Raw genomic sequence first — 19999 nt, 5'->3', positions numbered from 1 at the left:
AGTGTTGGACCAGATGGGCCATAGGCCTGATCCAACATGGCTTCTCTTATGTTCTTATGTGACACAGACTGTGGGACTGGATGGGCCATTGGCCTGATCCAACATGGCTTCTCTTATGTTCTTCTGTGACACAGAGTGTTGGACCGGATGGGCCATAGGCCTGATCCAACATGGCTTCTCTTATGTTCTTATGTGACACAGAGTGTTGGACTGGATGGGCCATTGGCCTGATCCAACATGGCTTCTCTTATGTTCTTCTGTGACACAGAGTGTTGGACCAGATGGGCCATAGGCCTGATCCAACATGGCTTCTCTTCTGTTCTTATGTGACACAGAGTGTTGGACCAGATGGGCCATAGGCCTGATCCAACATGGCTTCTCTTCTGTTCTTCTGTGACACAGAGTGTTGGACTGGATGGGGCCATTGGCCTGATCCAACATGGCTTCTCTACCACTGAGCCATGGTCTCCCAATGGTCGACAACAAGAAAAACAGTACTGTCATGCTCACCTGAGAAAGGAGACCACCAGGGAGTTCTTGAACTTCGAGTAGGTCCGGGAATTGAAGCGGTTCATGCCGCTGAAGCCCTGGCAGGGCGGACCCCCGCACAGCATCTCCACGTCCCCCTTCTGCGGCAGCTTCTGGCCCAGGGAGTTGGTCTTCTCTCCTGACATCACCAGCTTCAGCAGGACGTTGCAGTCCTCCGTGAAGACCGTCGTGCCGGGGTTGTTCAAGCGGAAGGCCTGTGCGGCCGGTTCCCACATCTCAATGGCCCACAAGGTCTCAGAGACTTCTGATGTTGGGAGAAAAACAGAACAACAACAAAAAATAGCTTTATACTGGAAGCCAGTGTTGTATGATGGTTAGGAAAGGAAAAGGAAAGGTCCCCTGTGCAAGCACCTGTCGTTTCTGACTCTGGGGTGACGTTGTTTTCACAACGTTTTCACGGCAGACTTTTTACGGGGTGGTTTGCCATTGCCTTCCCCAGTCAGCTACGTTTCCCCCCGGGCAAGCTGGGGACTCATTTGACCAACCTCGGAAGGATGGAAGGCTGAGTCAACCTGGAGCCGGTTACCTGAACCAGCTTCTGCTGGGATCGAACTCAGGTCGTGAGCAGAGGGCTCCGACTGCAGTACTGCAGCTTTAACACTCTGTGCCACAGGGCTCTTTAATGGTTAGAGATTGGACCAAAAAAGGGAGGGAACGTACAACTCTCCCAGTAGAGGAAGGGTAACAAAAAAAAGGATGACACAAAAAAAACAACTGAGTGAAGCTGAACACACACGGCTATTATAAAATATACAGTATATTTTAATTATGGATTAAAAATGTCAAAACCAAAGTACACACCACCTATCTATGGTTCTGTATATAAGCACCTTTACCCAATATAAGGGCAAATGTCAAAATATATGCATAAAGGTTTTAAAAAGGTAAAGGTAGTCCCCTGTGCAAGCACCAGTCGTTTCCGACTCTGGGGTGATGTTGCTCTCACGTTTTCACAGCAGATTTTTTACAGGGTGGTTTGCCATTGCCTTCCCCAGTCATCTACACTTTCCCCCCAGGCAAGCTGGGTCCTCATTTTACCAACCTCGGAAGGATGGAAGGCTGAGTCAACCTAGAGCTGGCTACCTGAACCAGCTTCTGCTGGGATCGAACTCAGGTCGTGAGCAAGCCGTGGCTGATTGGTTGCAACAGAGCCGGCTGAAACTGAATCCATCGAAGACGGAGGTGCTGTGCCTAGAGGCTATAGGGGGCTGGGATCAGAGATCAGGTTCCCAACCTTTGATGGGGCTCCGTTGATGCCCACATCGAGGGTGAAGAGCTTGGGGGTATTTCTGGATGCCTCTCTAACTATGGAGGCCCAGGTTGCCACCACTGCCAGATCGGCCTTTTTCCATCTGAGGCGGGTCAGGCAGCTGGTCCCGTATCTCGACTCCCCCACGACCTGGCCACAGTGACCCATGCAATCGTCACTTCCAGGCTAGATTACTGTAACTCTCTCTACGTGGGGCTGCCCTTGGCCCTCCTCTCGAAACTCCAGCTGGTGCAGAACACTGCTGCACTGCTGCGTGAACTGCACTGGCTACCCAATGAGTACCGGATCCGGTTCAAGGTGTTGGTACTAACCTTTAAAGCCCTATAGGGCCAGGGGCCAGCACACCTTCGGAACCGCCTCCCCCTGTATGAGCCCCGTAGGTCCTTACGGTCAGCAAACCAACAACGTCTAGTAATACCCGGCCCCAGAGATGTCCATCTGGCCCCTGACTGATGGAATGAGCTCCCCCTGGAGATCCGGGCCCTGCGGGATCTGCTTCAATTCTGCAGAGCCTGTAAAACAGAGCTCCTTCACCAGGCTTTCAGCTGAGGCAGTGGGTGTCACTTGTCACCGGCCTCCCCCCACTCATTCCCCCAGCCTCCCCCCCTAATGTATATGTGGGTGTGTATGTATATATACACACACACATATATTGGCCACTGTGTGACACAGAGTGTTGGACTGGATGGGCCATTGGCCTGATCCAACATGGCTTCTGTTATGTTCTTATGTGACACAGAGTGTTGGACTGGATGGGCCACTGGCCTGATCCAACAGGGCTTCTCTTATGTTCTTATGTGACACAGAGTGTTGGACTGGATGGGCCACTGGCCTGATCCAACAGGGCTTCTCTTAGGTTCTTCTGTGACACAGAGTGTTGGACTGGATGGGCCGTTGGCCTGATCCAACATGGCTTCTCTTATGTTCTTCTGTGACACAGAGTTTTGGACTGGATGGGCCATTGGCCTGATCCAACAGGGCTTCTCTCATGTTCTTATGTGACACAGAGTGTTGGACTGCAGGGGCCATTGGCCTGATCCAACAGGGCTTCTCTTATGTTCTTATGTGACACAGAGTGTTGGACTGGAGGGGCCACTGGCCTGATCCAACAGGGCTTCTCTTATGTTCTTATGTGACACAGAGTGTTGGACTGGAGGGGCCGTTGGCGTGATCCAACATGGCTTCTCTTATGTTCTTGTGTGTATAAACAATTTTATTAGTAACACATGGTAGTAGAACTATTTCTACAGCTTATAAAAAACCTTAAGATAAAAGCATCATTCTACCCCACATCTTACTTTCCTCCCACCCCACCCCCCAATAATTGACCCCCGCCAGTGTTATTTTTTAGAAAACAGATATTAAAGGTACCTTAACTATCAAGAAAAAACAAAAATTGATTAAGAAAGAAAGAAAAAAAACCCTTCAAAAGTTATATTCTTGTCTTAAAGGTCTTAATCTTCAAAAATTGTCCAGTGTCCTTTTATTTTCCACTCTTTTTCTACATATCTTCTGAATTTCTTCCACTCCCGATTAAAGAGTTCTAAATCGCAGTCTCTTAATTTTCTTGTTAGCTTATCCATTTCACTCCATGACATAACTTTTAAAGTCCAGTCCCATTTTTCTGGTATTTTTTCTTGCTTCCACAACTGCGCATACAATGTCCTAGCAGCTGAGAGCAAGTACCATATTAAAGTTCTATCTTCTTTTGGAAAATTCTTCATTTGTAATCCCAGCAGAAATGTCTCTGCTTCTTTTTTAAATTCATATCCTAGGATCTTAGATATCTCTTGTTGAATCATCTGCCAAAACATTTTAGCTCTTTCACAAGTCCACCACATATGGTAGAAAGAGCCTTCATGCTTTTTACATTTCCAACACCTATCTGGCATCTTATTGTTCATCTTTGCTAATTTTTTTGGAGTCATGTACCATCTATACATCATCTTAAAACAGTTCTCTTTAATACTATGACATGTTGCGAGTTTCATAGAGTTTTTCCACAAATGTTCCCAAGATTCCATCTTTATTTCTTTATTTACATTAATTGCCCATTTTATCATTTGAGATTTCACTACTTCATCTTCTGTAGTCCATTGTAAAAGTAATTTGTACACTTTTGAAATTAATTTCTCATTATCTCCAAGCAGAACTCTTTCCATTTCTGTTTGCTCTTTCCTTATTCCTTCCGCTTTTACATCCTTCTCCATCAAACTTTTTATTTGTTGCATTTGAAACCAATCATATTTATAATTCAATTCTTCTGCAGTTTTCATTTCTATTTTCCCACTTTGTATTTTTAGTAGTTGGTTGTATGATAGTTGTTTTTCCTTAACTGTTTTGGCCGTTAATTTTATCACTTCCGCCGGCACTATCCACAAAGGTCTTCTCTCATCGCCATATTTCTTGTACTTTATCCACACATTTAGTAAGCTACTCCTTATATAATGGTGAGAGAAAAGACCGTCCATCTTCTTTTTCCCATAATACAAGTAGGCATGCCAGCCAAATTTTTTCCCATAGCCTTCTAGCGCTAAAAGTTTTTTATTTAATAACGTTATCCATTCTTTCAACCATACTAAACAAATTGCTTCATGATACAGTTTCAAATCTGGTAATTGAAATCTACCTCTTTCTTTTGCATCTATCAGGACTTTCATTCTAATTCTGGGTTTCTTTCCGGCCCACACAAATTCCGAGATTTTTCTTCTCCATTTATCAAATTGCTTAGCATCTTTCACAATGGGGATGGTTTGGAACAAATACATAACCCTTGGTAAGATATTCATTTTTACTGCAGCTATTCTGCCCAACAATGACAGATTGAGCTTGTTCCACTTTAGCATATCTTCTTCTATTTTGCGCCAGAGTTTTTCATAGTTGTTCCTAAACAGATCAATATTTTTCATTGTTATCTCTACCCCTAGGTATTTTACCTTAGAGGTAACTTCACAACCCGTTAATCTTTGTAGTTCTTGCTGTCTATTTTTCTGCATATTCTTACATAAAATTTTTGATTTTTCTTTATTTATGTAAAATCCCGCCAACTCCCCAAACTCTTGTATTCTCATTAACAACAACGGTGTAGCTTGTAAGGGATTTTCATTTATAAACATTATATCATCCGCAAATGCTCTATATTTATAGGTATATCCTTTTATTTGTAATCCTTCTAGAACTTTTTCTTCTTGAATCTGCATCAGTAAAATTTCAAGAGTCATTATAAATAACAATGGCGAAAGCGGGCAGCCTTGCCTAGTACCTTTACTGATTTTCATTTCATCTGTAAGATCTGCGTTGATGCACAACCTTGCCCTTTGTTCAGAATATATTGCTCTTATCATCCTTATAAAGCTCTCTCCAAGCTCCATTTTTTTCATCACTGCAAACATGAAGTCCCAATTTAAATTATCAAATGCTTTTTCTGCATCCGCAAAGAATAGTGCTACTTCCTTCTCTGGATGTCTTTCATAATATTCTACAATGTTTACAACAGTTCTAATATTGTCTCTTATTTGTCTTTTGGGAAGAAAACCAGCTTGATCCTCCTTTATAAAATTTATCAGATATTGCTTAAGTCGTTCCGCCAGAATTCTTGTAAATATTTTATAATCATTGTTCAAAAGTGAGATTGGTCTATAATTTTTCACATTTGTAACGTCTTTTTCTTCTTTAGGTATCAAAGAAATAACCGCTTCTTTCCATGTATTTGGTACCTTCCCTTTAGCTCTTATTACATTCATCAGCTTCTGTAATTTTGGTATTAATTCATCTTTAAAAGTTTTAAAGTACTTGGCTGTATAACCGTCTGGCCCGGGAGCTTTATCATTCTTCATCACATTGATTGCTACTTCAATTTCTATTTTTTCAATTGGGTCATTCAAAGTTTTTCTCATATTTTCAGTTAAAGGCTCAATTTTTATTTTCTGTAAATATTCATCTATCTTTTTTCTCTTTACTTCAACACCTTTAAACAACTTGGCATAGTACTTAAAAAATTCTCTTTTTATTCCCTCTTGAGTAACTACATCTCTTCCATCTATTACAATTCTACTAATTGTTTTGTTTTCTCTCTTTTTTTTCAGCTGCCACGCCAAGTATTTCCCCGTCTTATTTGCTCCTTCAAACGATTTCTGCTGAAGCCTTTTCAAGTTCCATTCCACTTCTTTGTTTAGTAAATGTCTTAGTTGAGTTTGTAATATTGATATTTCCCTTAGAATCTTCTTTTTCCCTGGTCTTTTCCTCAACGCACCTTCTTTTTTCTTTATTTCATTTTGAATGTCCAATAATTGTTTTTCTTTTTCCCTTTTATCTTTGTTGTTCAATGTAATCAACAACCCTCTCATTACTGCTTTATAAGTATCCCAGACCGTCTGGAAGTCAATATCTTCTTTATCATTCATTTGGAAAAATTCCTTAGTCTCTTTTCCTAGGAAAGACACTGTTTCTTTATTCTGTAGCAAATCTTCATTCAGTCTCCATCTTCTCAGTCTTTTGGACAATTTTGTAATCCACATTATTGGGTTATGGTCGGCACCGATTTTAGGCAAAATATCTATCTTCTTTGTTATAAGGCCTAAGTCTCTAGTTCCCCACAGCATGTCAATTCTAGAAAAGGTCTTATGTCTTGCAGAAAAAAAAGTATAGTCCCGCACTTCAGGATTAAACTTTCTCCATATATCTTCCAAGTTTTCCTGTTTAACTAACTCAAAGAAAGACTTTGGCAATTTCCCTTCTTTCACGCTGTTTTTTTTCCCTCCGGATCTATCCAATGAGTTCTCAACTGTTCCATTAAAATCTCCCATTAAGAGTATTTGATCGTAGGTCAACTCATCTAGTTGTTGTATAATATCTTTAAAAAAAACATCTTTTGCACCATTAGGTGCATATAGTCCCAATAACAGCATTTTTTTCCCATTTGATGTTATTTCCACTGCTACAAATCTTCCATCTTTATCTTTAAACATCAGTTTTGGCTCCAAGTCCTGTTTAACATAAATGACTACTCCCCTTTTTTTCTGTTTGGCTAATGAAAAAAATTCCCTTCCCAATTGTTTATTCCATAAAAATTTATAATCCTTTTGTTTGATGTGGACTTATTGCAGACAAATTATGTTACAATTTTGCTTCTTAATCCAATGAAAAGTTGCCCTTCTTTTTTGTGGTGAATTTAGTCCATTAACATTCCAAGACAGTAATTTGTAATCCATCATGGTGCAAATTCCTTATTTTCTTCAAAAAATCTCAACTCTCTAGCATTTGTAATTGTTACTCTCTTCCCCTGAAGTTCAAAGCTCAAACCCTCAGGGATTATCCATCTGTACCTTGTGCCATTGTCTTTCAGTTTTTCTGTCAACTTTTTATATGTTCTCCTGTCGTTTATCACTTCTTTGGGTAGCTCCTTCATTATTCTCACTCTGCTACCTCTTATTATGGCCTGATCCAACAGGGCTTCTCTTATGTTCTTATCTGACACAGAGTGTTGGACTGGATGGGCCATTGGCCTGATCCAACATGGCTTCTGTTATGTTCTTATGTGACACAGAGTGTTGGACTGGATGGGCCGTTGGCCTGATCCAACATGGCTTCTCTTATGTTCTTATCTGACACAAAGTGTTGGACTGGATGGGCCATTGGCCTGATCCAACATGACTTCTCTTATGTTCTTATCTGACACAGAGTATTGGACTGGATGGGCCACTGGCCTGATTCAACATGGCTTCTCTTACGTTCTTATGCGACACAGAGTGTTGGACTGGATGGGCAACTGGCCTGATCCAACATGACTTCTCTTATGTGACACGGAGTGTTGGACTGGATGGGTCATTGGCATGATCCAACATGGCTTCTCTTCTGTTCTTATGTGACACAGAGTGTTGGACTGGAGGGGCCACTGGCCTGATCCATCATGGCTTCTCTTATGTTCTTATGTGACACAGAGTGTTGGACTGGATGGGCCATTGGCCCGATCCAACATGGCTTCTCTTATGTTCTTCTGTGACACAGAGTGTTGGACTGGATGGGCCATTGGCCTGATCTAACATGGCTTCTCTTATGTTCCATCCCAATGCTACAAGATCTGCTGGACTTGGACAACAGGTCACATCTGTGAGGCAGAATCTGCCATCTTAATCTTTGTAATCTTAGATTTTATATTTTAAATTGTTTTTTTACTGTTTTTACTATGGACCGTTCTCACGATGTAGCCCTCCTGGAGCCTGTTCTACGGGAAGGGTGGGCTAAAAATCGAATAAAACGAATAAATAAATAAAACACCCCCCACCCCATTTCAAACAACAGCCTTACCTGCTTGGTGAAACCCTTCCGACAAGCCTCCGCAGCCCGAGAAAACATCCAGCGTGCGCAATTTCGGGGGCTTCATCTCGGGGGCTTCGAGTTCGCTGGGCTCGGACGCCCCTGACGATTTCACTTTGCTTTTGCCTGCGTCAGAAAACAGATGTTTAGTTAGGACAGGGGACCCCAACATGGCGCCTGTGGGCACAATGGCATCTCTCCTGGCACCCACCAAGTGCTTTTAGGAACTGGGCGGGGCCAGGTGGGGCTTTTGCCTAGCAAGACTGCTGATTGGCTGGGCAGATTTTTTTAAATGTCCTTTTAAAAAAATAACAGCAGCTGTCACCACACCACAAATATCTTCGCTGTGTGACTGAAGGTGAGCCGCAGCAGCTGACTCTGCCTCCTGCGGCGGCCATTTTGTGGCAGCCATCGGTGTCAGAAGGTTGAGAACGCCTTATGTAGTACTTTTTTTATTCCACATCCCTAGAGGTGCCCCCAAAGTGGCTATTAGCCACAGTGTGTGTATATATATATATCTGTGAGGCAGAATATGCCATCTTAATCTTTGTAATCTTAGATTTTATATTTTAAATTTTTTTTTACTGGTTTTACTATGGACCGTTCTTACGATGTAGCCCGCCCTGAGCCACTGTGTGACACAGAGTGTTGGACTGGATGGGCCATTGGGCTGATCCAACAGGGCTTCTCTTATGTTCTTATGTGACACAGAGTGTTGGACTGGATGGGCCCTTGGCCTGATCCAACATGGCTTCTCTTATGTTCTTATGTGACACAGAGTGTTGGACTGGATGGGCCACTGGCCTGATCCAACATGGCTTCTCTCATGTTCTTATGTGGCACAGAGTGTTGGACTGGATGGGCCACTGGCCTGATCCAACATGGCTTCTCTCATGTTCTTATGTGACACAGAGTGTTGGACTGGATGGGCCACTGGCCTGATCCAACAGGGCTTCTCTCATGTTCTTATGTGACACAGAGTGTTGGACTGGAGGGGCCACTGGCCTGATCCAACATGGCTTCTCTCATGTTCTTATGTTCAAATGACTTGTGGCAGTAACAGAAAGACAGGAAAATCAGTCAAAAGGCAACCAGCAGTGCATATGTCCCCCAGAGGGTACTTCGATCTGGGACACAGAATCTGTTATCGATCTCTGAAGGCTGAGGGAGGCGAGACTGAAGAGCACCAGAGAGCGAGCCTTCTCTACAGCGGCCCCCTATTGGTGGAACCCAGAAGAAGTAAGAGCCTTGTGGGACCTTGTGCAGTTCCGCAAGGCCAGTAAGACAACTTTGTTTCAACTCGCCTTCAACTGGCAGTGTATGTATGAGGATACCCAAGAGGGCTGAAGATACTGGAATTTAACACTGGCACCAAACTGTTTTGAAGAAGAAGAAGATGAAGAAGAAAATATTGGATTTATATCCCGCCCTCCACTCCAAAGAGTCTCAGAGCGGCTCACAATCGCCTTTCCCTTCCTCCCCCACAACAGACACCCTGTGAGGTGGGTGGGGCTGAGAGGGCTCTCCCAGAAGCTGCCCTTTCAAGGACAGAGTCTCAGAGGGGCTCACAATCTCCTTTACCTTCCTCCCCCACAACAGACACCCTGTGAGGTGGGTGGGACTGAGAGAGCTCTGACAGAAGCTGCCCTTTCAAGGACAACCTCTGCCAGAGCTATGGCTAACCCAAGACCATTCCAGCAGGTTCAAGTGGAGGAGTGGGGAATCAAACCCGGCTCTCCCAGATAAGAGTCCGCACACTTAACCACTACACCAAACTGGCTCTCTTATGTTTTAATCGTTTGTATCGTTTAATGTTTTAATGGTTAAAGTTTAGTACTGTAAATATTTCATTGCTGTGACTCACCCTGATCCTGCTTCAGCAGGGAGGGCCGGATATAAATCCAATTAAATTAACAAACTAACAAACAACTTGAGCCAGTGGCAAAATCCTCATGAGCAGGCCAATGGTGAAGCAGCTACTCGACTTCACCTGACCCAGAAAAATCGTCACAAAATTATGCTGTACTATCCTAACGTCTGCTATATAGAGACCCATTGTAACTTTGTTTGCTATATAATACGATTTAATTATTTTTTAAAAAATATGCATGGGATAGAGGCGGTAGAGAAAGTACTACCTTTCTCACAATACGATAACTTGCTGACAACGAAAACGTAGGCTTAGAACAGATAAAAGGAAGCGTTTCTTCACTCAAGGAATTATTAACATGGGAAATTCCCTGCCGCAGGCGGCTACAAGCACAGAGAGCTTCAAGAAGGGGTTGGATAAACATGCGGAGCAGAGGTCCATTGGTGGCTATGAGCTACAAGGTGTAGATGGAACACTCTGTCTGGGAAAAGTGATGCTCTGTATTCTTGGTGCTTGGGGAGCCACAGTGGGAGGGCTTCTGGTGTCCTGGCCCCACTGGTGGACCTCCTGGAGGCACCTGGGTTTTGCCTGCTGAGTGACACAGATTGTCGGACTGAATGGGCCACTGGCCTGATCCAACATGGCTTCTCTTATGCTCTGATATTCACAGTGGAAAATGGAGACAGCAGCCTTTGAATCATTCCGGCAGCGCCTAATGACTAGGGAGGAAGGACTTTTTTGGTTATGGCACCAAAACTTTGTAACTGCCTCCCTAGAGAGATTCATCTGTCTCCCTCTGAAAAAAATTCTGTTCTGTCTGAGGAAGTACCCTCAGTAATGATGACCGGCCTTCCTTCCTGGGTCTGGTGTTTGTGTGTTTTTACTGAAATATTTTATCGTTTTCAGATGTTGTTTCTAATTGTTGGAATGTCTGAATCTTTCCCCCTTGGGAATCCTGACTGGGTGGAAGGCATAAGAAAGGTGTTAAGCTCTGGCAGAGGTTGTCCTTGAAAGGGCAGCTGCTGGGAGAGCCCTCTCAGCCCCACCCATCTCACAGGGTGTCTGTTGTGGGGGAGGAAGATAAAGGAGATTGTGAGACTCTGTCCTTGAAAGGGCAGCTTCTGTCAGAGCCCTCTCAGCCCCACCCACCTCACAGGGTGTCTGTTGTGAGGGAGGAAGGGAAAGGAGATTGTGAGCCGCTCTGAGACTCTGTCCTTGGAAGAGCAGCTGCTGGGAGAGCCCTCTCAGCCCCACCCACCTCACAGGGTGTCTGTTGTGGGGGAGAAAGATAAAGGAGATTGTGAGACACTCTGAGACTCTATCCTTGAACGGGCAGCTGCTGTGTGAGCCCTCTCAGTCCCACCCCCTCACAGGGTGTCTGCTGCGGGGGAGGAAGATAAAGGAGATTGTGAGTTGCTCTGGGATTCTGAAATTCGGAGTGGAGGGCGAGATATAAATCCAATATCATCTTCTTGTTCTTCTTCATAAGTAAATAAATAAAAATGTGCAAAAAGCCTAACACAAAGAATGCTATTTTGGGTCGAAAAAGCTATTCTTAATGCAAACGTTGGCAGGGAAGCAAGCAGATTTGTCTTTTGGGGGGGGGGGTATTTGGATTTGTTTTTTCAGGCTGGTCTAGACAGAGCCCTGCTTTCGGTCTCCCTAAGGTATGCTGTGCTCAAACGAGGGCTTTGGGGACTGGGGGGGGGGGGAGTGAAAAGGAGGGAGAGACTGAAAATGTATTTTTAAAGAAATCTTAAGATTGCTCACCTTTCCCTTTCCCCTTCCCTTTGTTTCCAGAACTTCGGGCATGATACGGAGGGTCTTCAAAGCTTTTCGTTTTCGCATTGTATGCCTGGGGGAAAAAAAAGATGAAATTAAAACAAAATTTGCCACCGAATCGGGGCTGTTCGAAAGATGCTACTTCCGAAGGGCTCCTCTAAAGCCCGAAGAACACCAACAGGAAGGAGACAGAACCAAAGAAGAAGCATTTAATTTAATTTTTCATCTTATACCCCACCCTATCCCGCACGCGGGCTCAGGGCGGCTTACAATATTACAAGAAGAAGAGTTGATTTTGAACTCTGCCCTTTGCTACCCAAAGGAGTCTCAGAGAGGCTCTCCATCTCCTTCCCCTCCCCTCCCCTCCCCACAACAGATATCCCGTGAGGTAGGTGGGGCTGAGGGAGCTCTGAGAGAACAGTAGTTGGGTGTGTGTGTTACACAGACTGAAAGACGGGTTCCTATGAAATTAATTTAACTTAAAATGGGAAATGATTGAAATTGGGCGGAAAGCACCGTAAGACTAATATTGGAATTTCACAAATACGAAGTAAAAATATTCAGGAGTAATTTCCGTGAACACTGAGGTCCAGAACAATTCCTTTAAGCTCATTCCATTGTTGAAGATGTTATAAAATTGAAACGGAGAAAACGAATTCTGGGGTCTTCGCCTGGAACGGACCTTGAGCTGAACCACTGCGTGGCATCTTTGTTCATAATTGCCTAGTGTCGGGTTGCCGTTTAAAATTAGAACTGCGATTGGCCCAGGGTCACCCAGCTGGCTGTACATGGAGGAGTGGGAATCAAACTCAGTTCTGATTAGAGTCTGCCAGTCTTAACCACTGCATCAAACTGGCTTTCGTAACCCCTACACCAAGAGTCGTGAGTTCATAGAATCACAGAGTTGGAACGGACCTCTAGGGTCATCTAACCCCTGCACAATGCAGGAAATTCACAAACACTTCCCCCTAAATTCACAGGATCTTCGTTGCTGTCAGGTGGCCATCTAGCCTCTGTTGAAAAACCTCCAAGGAAGGAGAGCCCACCACCTCCAGAGGAAGCCTCTTCCACTGAGGAACTGCTCTAAACTCACAAACACCTCCCCCTAAATTCACAGGATCTTCATTGCTGTCAGGTGGCCATCTAGACTCTGTTGAAAAACCTCCAAGGAAGGAGAGCCCACCACCTCCCAAGGAGGAAGCCTGTTCCACTGAGGAACCGCTCTAAACTCACAAACCCCTCCCCCTAAATTCACAGGATCTTCACTGCTGTCAGAGGGCCATCTAGCCTCTGTTGAAAAACCTCCAAGGAAGGAGAGCACACCACCTCTCGAGGAAGCCTGTTCCACTGAGGAACCCCTCTAAACTCACAAACACCTCCCCCTAAATTCACAGGATCTTCATTGCTGTCAGGTGGCCATCTAGCCTCTGTTGAAAAACCTCCAAGGAAGGAGAGCCCACCACCTCCAGAGGAAGCCTCTTCCACTGAGGAACTGCTCTAAACTCACAAACACCTCCCCCTAAATTCACAGGATCTTCATTGCTGTCAGGTGGCCATCTAGCCTCTGTTGAAAAACCTCCAAGGAAGGAGAGCCCACCACCTCCAGAGGAAGCCTCTTCCACTGAGGAACTGCTCTAAACTCACAAGCACCTCCCCCTAAATTCACAGGATCTTCATTGCTGTCAGGTGGCCATCTAGACTCTGTTGAAAAACCTCCAAGGAAGGAGAGCCCACCACCTCCCAAGGAGGAAGCCTGTTCCACTGAGGAATCGCTCTAAACTCACAAACACCTCCCCTAAATTCACAGGATCTTCATTGCTGTCAGATGGCCATCCAGCCTCTGTAGAAAAACCTCCAAGGAAGGAGAGCCCACCACCTCCCAAGGAGAAAGCCTGTTCCACTGAGGAACTGCTCTAAACTCACAAGCACCTCCCCCTAAATTCACAGGATCTTCATTGCTGTCAGGTGGCCATCTAGCCTCTGCTGAAAAACCTCCAAGGAAGGAGAGCCCACCACCTCCCAAGGAGGAAGCCTGTCCCACTGAGGAACCACTCTAACTGTAAGGAAGTTCTTCCTAATGTTGAGCTGGAAACTCTTCTGATTTAACTGCAACCCACTGGTTCTGGTCCTCCCTTCCAGGGCCACAGAAAACAATTCCACACCATCCTCTATCGGACAGCCCTTCAAGTACTTGAAGATGGTGATCACATCAGTTTATCCAGATGGTACCTCCTGTGGTGAAGCAATTGCCCCCAAGGGTGGGTTTGGGGCATCAGTCAGACAGACTTCAGACCCCCATTAGGGTTGCTAGCGAACGTTTTAAGTAAATAAAACAGAGAAACAAACACTGCAGGGGTCCAGCTACACCATGAGAAAGGTCACCTCTAGGAAGTAGAAGCGATCGGAGCCGCTGGCCGAGTAGTCTTGGATGCACTCCGTCAGGTCTTCCCCATACACCGCCGTGCAGCGGCCCTGGACGTCTCTGAACTCCACGGTGGCCTCTTCGTCGCTCCAGTACAACAGGTTGATGTCCGCGTGGTAGCTGGCTTTCACGGACTTGTGGGTGTTCTCTGGCCTGGGGAGAGAGAAGACTGAATGTTGCCTTCTGGCAGGAGGAAAGGGGGACGGGGAACCAACCCTCCGGAGCGCCAAAGAAAATAGAAAATGCACTGAGCTTCCTTGATTCCGCAAACAAGCCTCTCCCATAAACCTTTGACGAACCGAACACCAAATAAGCTCTCTTTCTTGGGCTGCTTTCAAACGATATTTCTGCAGTCGCTTCAAGCCACAGTGCAGTGCGAGGGGATCGATTGATTTTATTCTTCCCGTTTCGCTTCCATGCTTTATCACCAGCAAAAGCTTATTCGGTCATCAAACATGATTTATCTTATATCCAGCGCTCTACTCTCATTCTCATTAGAACCACCATTCAGCAGAGCTACTGAGCCAAGGCTCTCTTCCTTCTGTTGGCTGAGGCTCAGCAAGCCAGTGAGGTGGATTAGGCCGAGTGTGTGTGTTTGTCTGTGTCATAAGAACATAAGAGAAGCCACGTTGGATCAGGCCAGTGGCCCATCCAGTCCAACACTGTGTGTCACATAAGAACATAAGAGAAGCCATATTGGATCAGGCCAATGGCCCACCCAGTCCAACACTCTGTGTCACATAAGAACATAAGAGAAGCCATGTTGGATCAGGCCAATGGCCCACCCAGTCCAACACTCTGTGTCACATAAGAACATAAGAGAAGCCATGTTGGATCAGGCCAATGGCCCATCCAGTCCAACACTCTGTGTCACATAAGAACATAAGGGAAGCCATGTTGGATCAGGCCAGTGGCCCCTCCAGTCCAACACTCTGTGTCACATAAGAACATAAGAGAAGCCATGTTGGATCAGGCCAGTGGCCCCTCCAGTCCAACACTCTGTGTCACATAAGAACATAAGAGAAGCCATGTTGGATCAGGCCAGTGGCCCCTCCAATCCAACATTCTGTGTCACATAAGAACATAAGAGAAGCCATGTTGGATCAGGCCAGTGGCCCCTCCAGTCCAACACTCTGTGTCACATAAGAACATAAGAGAAGCCATGTTGGATCAGGCCAGTGGCCCCTCCAGTCCAACACTCTGTGTCACATAAGAACATAAGAGAAGCCATGTTGGATCAGGCCAATGGCCCATCCAGTCCAACACTCTGTGTCACATAAGAACATAAGAGAAGCCATGTTGGATCAGGCCAGTGGCCCATCCAGTCCAACACTCTGTGTCACACAGTGGCCAATCTATATATACACACACACACACACACATACACACACAAACATATACGTGCGTGCGCGCACACACTGTGGCTAATAGCCCCTGATGGACCTCTGCTCCACATTTTTATCCAATCCCCTCTTGAAAGCTGGCTATGCTTGTAGCCGCAGCCACCTCCTGTGGCAGTGAATTCCACATGTTAATCACCCTTTGGGTGAAGAAGGACTTCCTTTGATCTGTTCTAACCCGACTGCTCAGCAATTTCATCGAATGCCCACGAGTTCTTGTATTGTGAGAAAGGGAGAAAAGGACTTCTTTCTCTGCTTTCTCCATCCCATGCATAATCTTGTCAACCTCTCTCATGTCACCCCACAGTCGACGTTTCTCCAAGCTAAAGAGCCCCAAGCGTTTCAACCTTTCTTCCTAGGGGAAGTGTTCCAAACTTTTAATAATTCTAGTTGCCCTTTTCTGGACTTTTCCCAATGCTATAAAATCCTTTCTGAGGTGCTGTGACTACCTCAAAAAGGATGTCCTTTATGACGTTTCCATCTCCCCTACCTGGCATTACATTCTATGATGCCCATGGCCCAGCCCGAAAAGGTGAAGATCCGGCCCTCGTAACAAATGAGTTTGACGCCCTTGCCCTAGAGGGCCGCCATGACGTGACGGCACGTTCCACCTCCACCGGAGAGCACAACACATCATTGCTCGCCTTTTGGATACCTTCTCTCCCAGAGACTCAGTAAGGGGCAGCTGCTCTGTTTCTGCACGCAAGTTTAAAACGGTGGCCGGTGGGAGGGAAGAGTCTCATTTGTAGGGTTCCAAGACCTATTCCTTCAAGACTGATCCGTGTGCTTTGGAAACCGGACCACGCAGGCAGCTGTTCACCTGTAAAGCTTGTAGACCCGCAGTTTGATTTCCGCTTCATTGGGGCGGCCGTTGCTGCGCACGTTGCAGAAGATGGCTTTGATGCGGCCGATGCGGTATGGCTCTGGCGCATCCTGGTTGCTACCTTTGATGTACTCCGAGTACTTGCGGTAATGCTCTGGGTGCAGCTCTTCGTCCACCGCTTCCTTCTTCTGGCGCTTGACGGGGCTGGCCAGCCTCAGACTGGAGAGAAAAAGATGATATTGGATTTATATCCCGCCCTCCACTCTGAAAAGTCTCAGGGCGGCCTACAATCTCCTTTCCCTTCCTCCCCCACAACAGACACCCTGTGAGGTGGGTGGGGCTGAGAGAGCTCTCCCAGAAGCTGCCCTTTCAAGGACAGAGTCTCAGAGCGGCTCACAATCTCCTTTCCCTTCCTCCCCCACAACAGACACCCTGTGAGGTGGGTGGGGCTGAGAGGACTCTCCCAGAAACTGCCCTTTCAAGGACAGAGTCTCAGAGCGGTTCACAATCTCCTTTCCCTTCCTCCCCCACAACAGACACCCTGTGAGGTGGGTGGGGTTGAGAGAGCTCTCCCAGAAGCTGCCCTTTCAAGGACAGAGTCTCAGAAAAGCTCACAATCTCCTTCCCTTTCTCCCCCACAACAGTCACCCTGTGAGGTGGGTGGGGCTGAGACAGCTCTCCCAGAAGCTGCCCTTTCAAGGACAGAGTCTCAGAGCGGTTCACAATCTCCTTTCCCTTCCTCCCCCACAACAGACACTCTGTGAGGTGGGTGGGGCTGGAGAGGGCTCTCCCAGCAGCTGCCCTTTCAAGGACAACCTCTGCCAGAGCTATGGCTGACCCAACACCATGCTAGCAGCTGGAAGTGGAGGAGCGGGGAATCAAACCCGGTTCTCCCAGATAAGAGTCTACACCAAACTGGCTCTCCAGAGAGGAAACACAAGTCCAGAACAGTTTCTGGTTTTATCTTGTACTTCTAATCTTACTTTGCATGGACTCTGTACTCTCCTAATATGTAATGTGGCCCATCTTCTACTGTCAATGTCCATACTTGCCAATAAAGGCTTGTCTGATGATGAGGAAGTCCAGAAAAGGAAGTGAGGGTTGGAGCTGGTGCACATAGTTAAGAAACTGTCAGAACTGCACCCATTTTTTTGAAACTTAAAACTGCTTTGCCTTTGAAAGCTTGAATGGTCTTGTTCAGTTCGTGACTCGATGCGAATACAAATTATTCAAGCCTCAACGGCATGCCCTTTGGACGCTTACGTGCAAATTTATCCAAAAGCTGCCACTCGCTCTTAGAAGGAAAGGCTGGTTCGTATTTAACTGCTTCCTTTGTTCACTGACACAGTAACATACCAGAATCACCCTTGACAAACAGAAGAGATGTGCCCTAATCTCCAAAAGCATCACTGATCAAGTTTGCCCTCGCCAATCAATATGGACCACATTGGTACATCGACCAACTAGCGTGCCAACTGTTTGACTAATTACAGCTAATTGATTGCTAATTAGTTTGGCACACACTACGGAACGCTGTTTGCCTTCAATAAGGTTTGCTGTTTAATATTTCTTTTATTTAGAATACTTTCACGCCGCCTCTTCAGAGTCCTGTTCGAGGGGCTCGCACTTCAAATCCGCAGCATTGTAACGCAAGCCATTAAAGTGGCACAAAGACTATGTCTGACGATGCTCTACTGTACTGTGGTGCTGTATTGTGGTACTACTTTGCGCTATACCACCTTGCTGTCGTGTCGTCTTGCTGAACAATTTTGTTGGCAGTTTGACGAATGAACCTATGAAGCTGCCTTATACTGAATCAGACCTTTGGTCCCTCAAAGTCAGTCTTGTCTACTCAGACTGGCAGCAGCTCTCCAGGGTCTCAAGCTGAGGTTTTTCACGCCTATTTGCTTGGAGCCTTTTTAGTTGGAGATGCCGGGGATTGAACCTGGGGCCTTCTGCTTACCAAGCAGCTGCTCTACCACTGAGCCACAGCCCCATTCATGGCTCTCCAGGGTCTCAAGCGGAGGTTTTTTACACCTATTTGCCTGGACCCTTTTTTGGACATGCCGGGAATTGAACCTGGGACCTTCTGCTTCCCAAGCAGATGCTCTACCACTGAGCCACCGTCCCTCCCCAATTGGTCTTATTATGGTTTTATCGTGACTTTATTTCTGTTTGATGTACACTGCTCTGAGCCCCCAATGGAGGAATGGGCGGAATATAAGTAAACAAACGCTCCACGCACGGAACAACCACTATCTATAAAACAGAAACAGGTCATAAAAAAGGCTAAAGACCGTTTCTGAGGGTAGCCTTGCTAATCTCCTAAAAAGCTGGTAAGAGAGTCAAAGCTGCTTTCGCTGGGATTCATATCTAGCGTCCCTAAAGATAAAACAACAACTATCTATAACAGGGGTGGCCAACGGTAGCTCTCCAGATGTTTTTTTTTTGCCTACAACTCCCATCAGCCCCAGCCATTGGCCATGCTGGCTGGGGCTGATGGGAGTTGTAGGCAAAAAAAACATGCAGAGAGCTACCCTTGGCCATCCCTGACCTATACTACCGTATTGCAGCCTGCCACTTCAAGTCCGCTCCAGGCTGGGTAGCTTCCTCACCACTTAGAGCCAGTGTGGTGCAGTGGGGAAGTGCGCGGACTCTTATCTGGGAGAACCGTGTTTGATTCCCCACTCCTCTGCTTGCAGTTGCTGGAATGGCCTTGGGTCAGCCATAGCTCTCTTATCTGGGAGAACGGGGTTTGATTCCCCACTCCTCCACTTACAGCTGCTGGAATGGCCTTGGGTTAGCCATAGGTATCTCAGAAGTTGTCCTTGAAAGGGCAGCTTCCGGGAGAGCTCTCTCAGCCCCACCCACCTCACAGGGTGTCTGTTGTCAGGGAGGAAGATAAAGGAGATTGTAGGCTGCTCTGTTCTTGAAAGGGCAGCTTCTGAAAGAGCTCTCTCAGTCCCACCCACCTCAAACAAATGGAAAAAGTTCTGCTTGGAGATAATGAAAAATTTCACTGGGATTCATATCTAGTGTCCCTAAAGATAAAACTCCTAAAAAGCTGGTAAGGTAAGGGTCAGAGCACCCATCATTGGGATTCAGATACAGCACCCCAAAGACAAAAATTCCCACAAAGCTAATAAGAGAAAACCCCGTTCCAGCCTGATCAATAAACGAGCCACCCCTCCGCACAATGCAAAGTGATCTGCACGCTGCTTTTGGCTGACCGGAAACCCTGCCTTCCTTACCCCGCGCCCCCATCCGGTCGCTTCGAGAACCCACCTGAACGAGAAGGCCTCCGGCAAGAGGAAGACTCCGTCCCCCACTCGGTACTGCACCCCGTTCTTGGTTGCCACCCCATAGTACATCTTCCCCTCCGCCTCCTCCTGAGGCTCCAGGACCTTGGGAATCTCCTTCTGCCTCACTTCGTCCAAGCGAGTGCAGCTCATGCAGAACCTAGGAAGAAACAAAGACTATGGGGGCCCGGAAATACAGCAAAAATAGTTTTACAGCCAGAATTACTGGTATATGTTAATACAAAATTTATAATAAATATTTTATGAAG

At 46.1% G+C, this 19999-nt stretch overlaps 1 protein-coding gene across 1 annotated transcript in view; it reads right to left on the bottom strand.

The window, feature by feature from the left end:
• DNMT1 (DNA methyltransferase 1) overlaps window positions 1-19999 on the bottom strand; it is a 106013-nt gene that overhangs the window by 32984 nt on the left and 53030 nt on the right. Inside the window, exons 21-27 of the mRNA XM_060251980.1 lie at window positions 19717-19890; window positions 16429-16650; window positions 14169-14361; window positions 11775-11859; window positions 9601-9606; window positions 8126-8260; window positions 511-793 (exon numbers count right to left, since the gene is read on the bottom strand). Of these exons, the coding sequence (XP_060107963.1) occupies window positions 511-793; window positions 8126-8260; window positions 9601-9606; window positions 11775-11859; window positions 14169-14361; window positions 16429-16650; window positions 19717-19890 (1098 nt within the window). The remainder of the gene's footprint in view (window positions 1-510; window positions 794-8125; window positions 8261-9600; window positions 9607-11774; window positions 11860-14168; window positions 14362-16428; window positions 16651-19716; window positions 19891-19999) is intronic.

Source organism: Heteronotia binoei, chromosome 13 (genome assembly GCF_032191835.1).
Source record: "Heteronotia binoei isolate CCM8104 ecotype False Entrance Well chromosome 13, APGP_CSIRO_Hbin_v1, whole genome shotgun sequence".
NCBI lineage: Eukaryota > Metazoa > Chordata > Lepidosauria > Squamata > Gekkonidae > Heteronotia > Heteronotia binoei.
The sequence above is the reverse complement of the archived record's forward strand: the minus strand, read 5'-3'. Positions and strand labels throughout refer to the sequence as shown.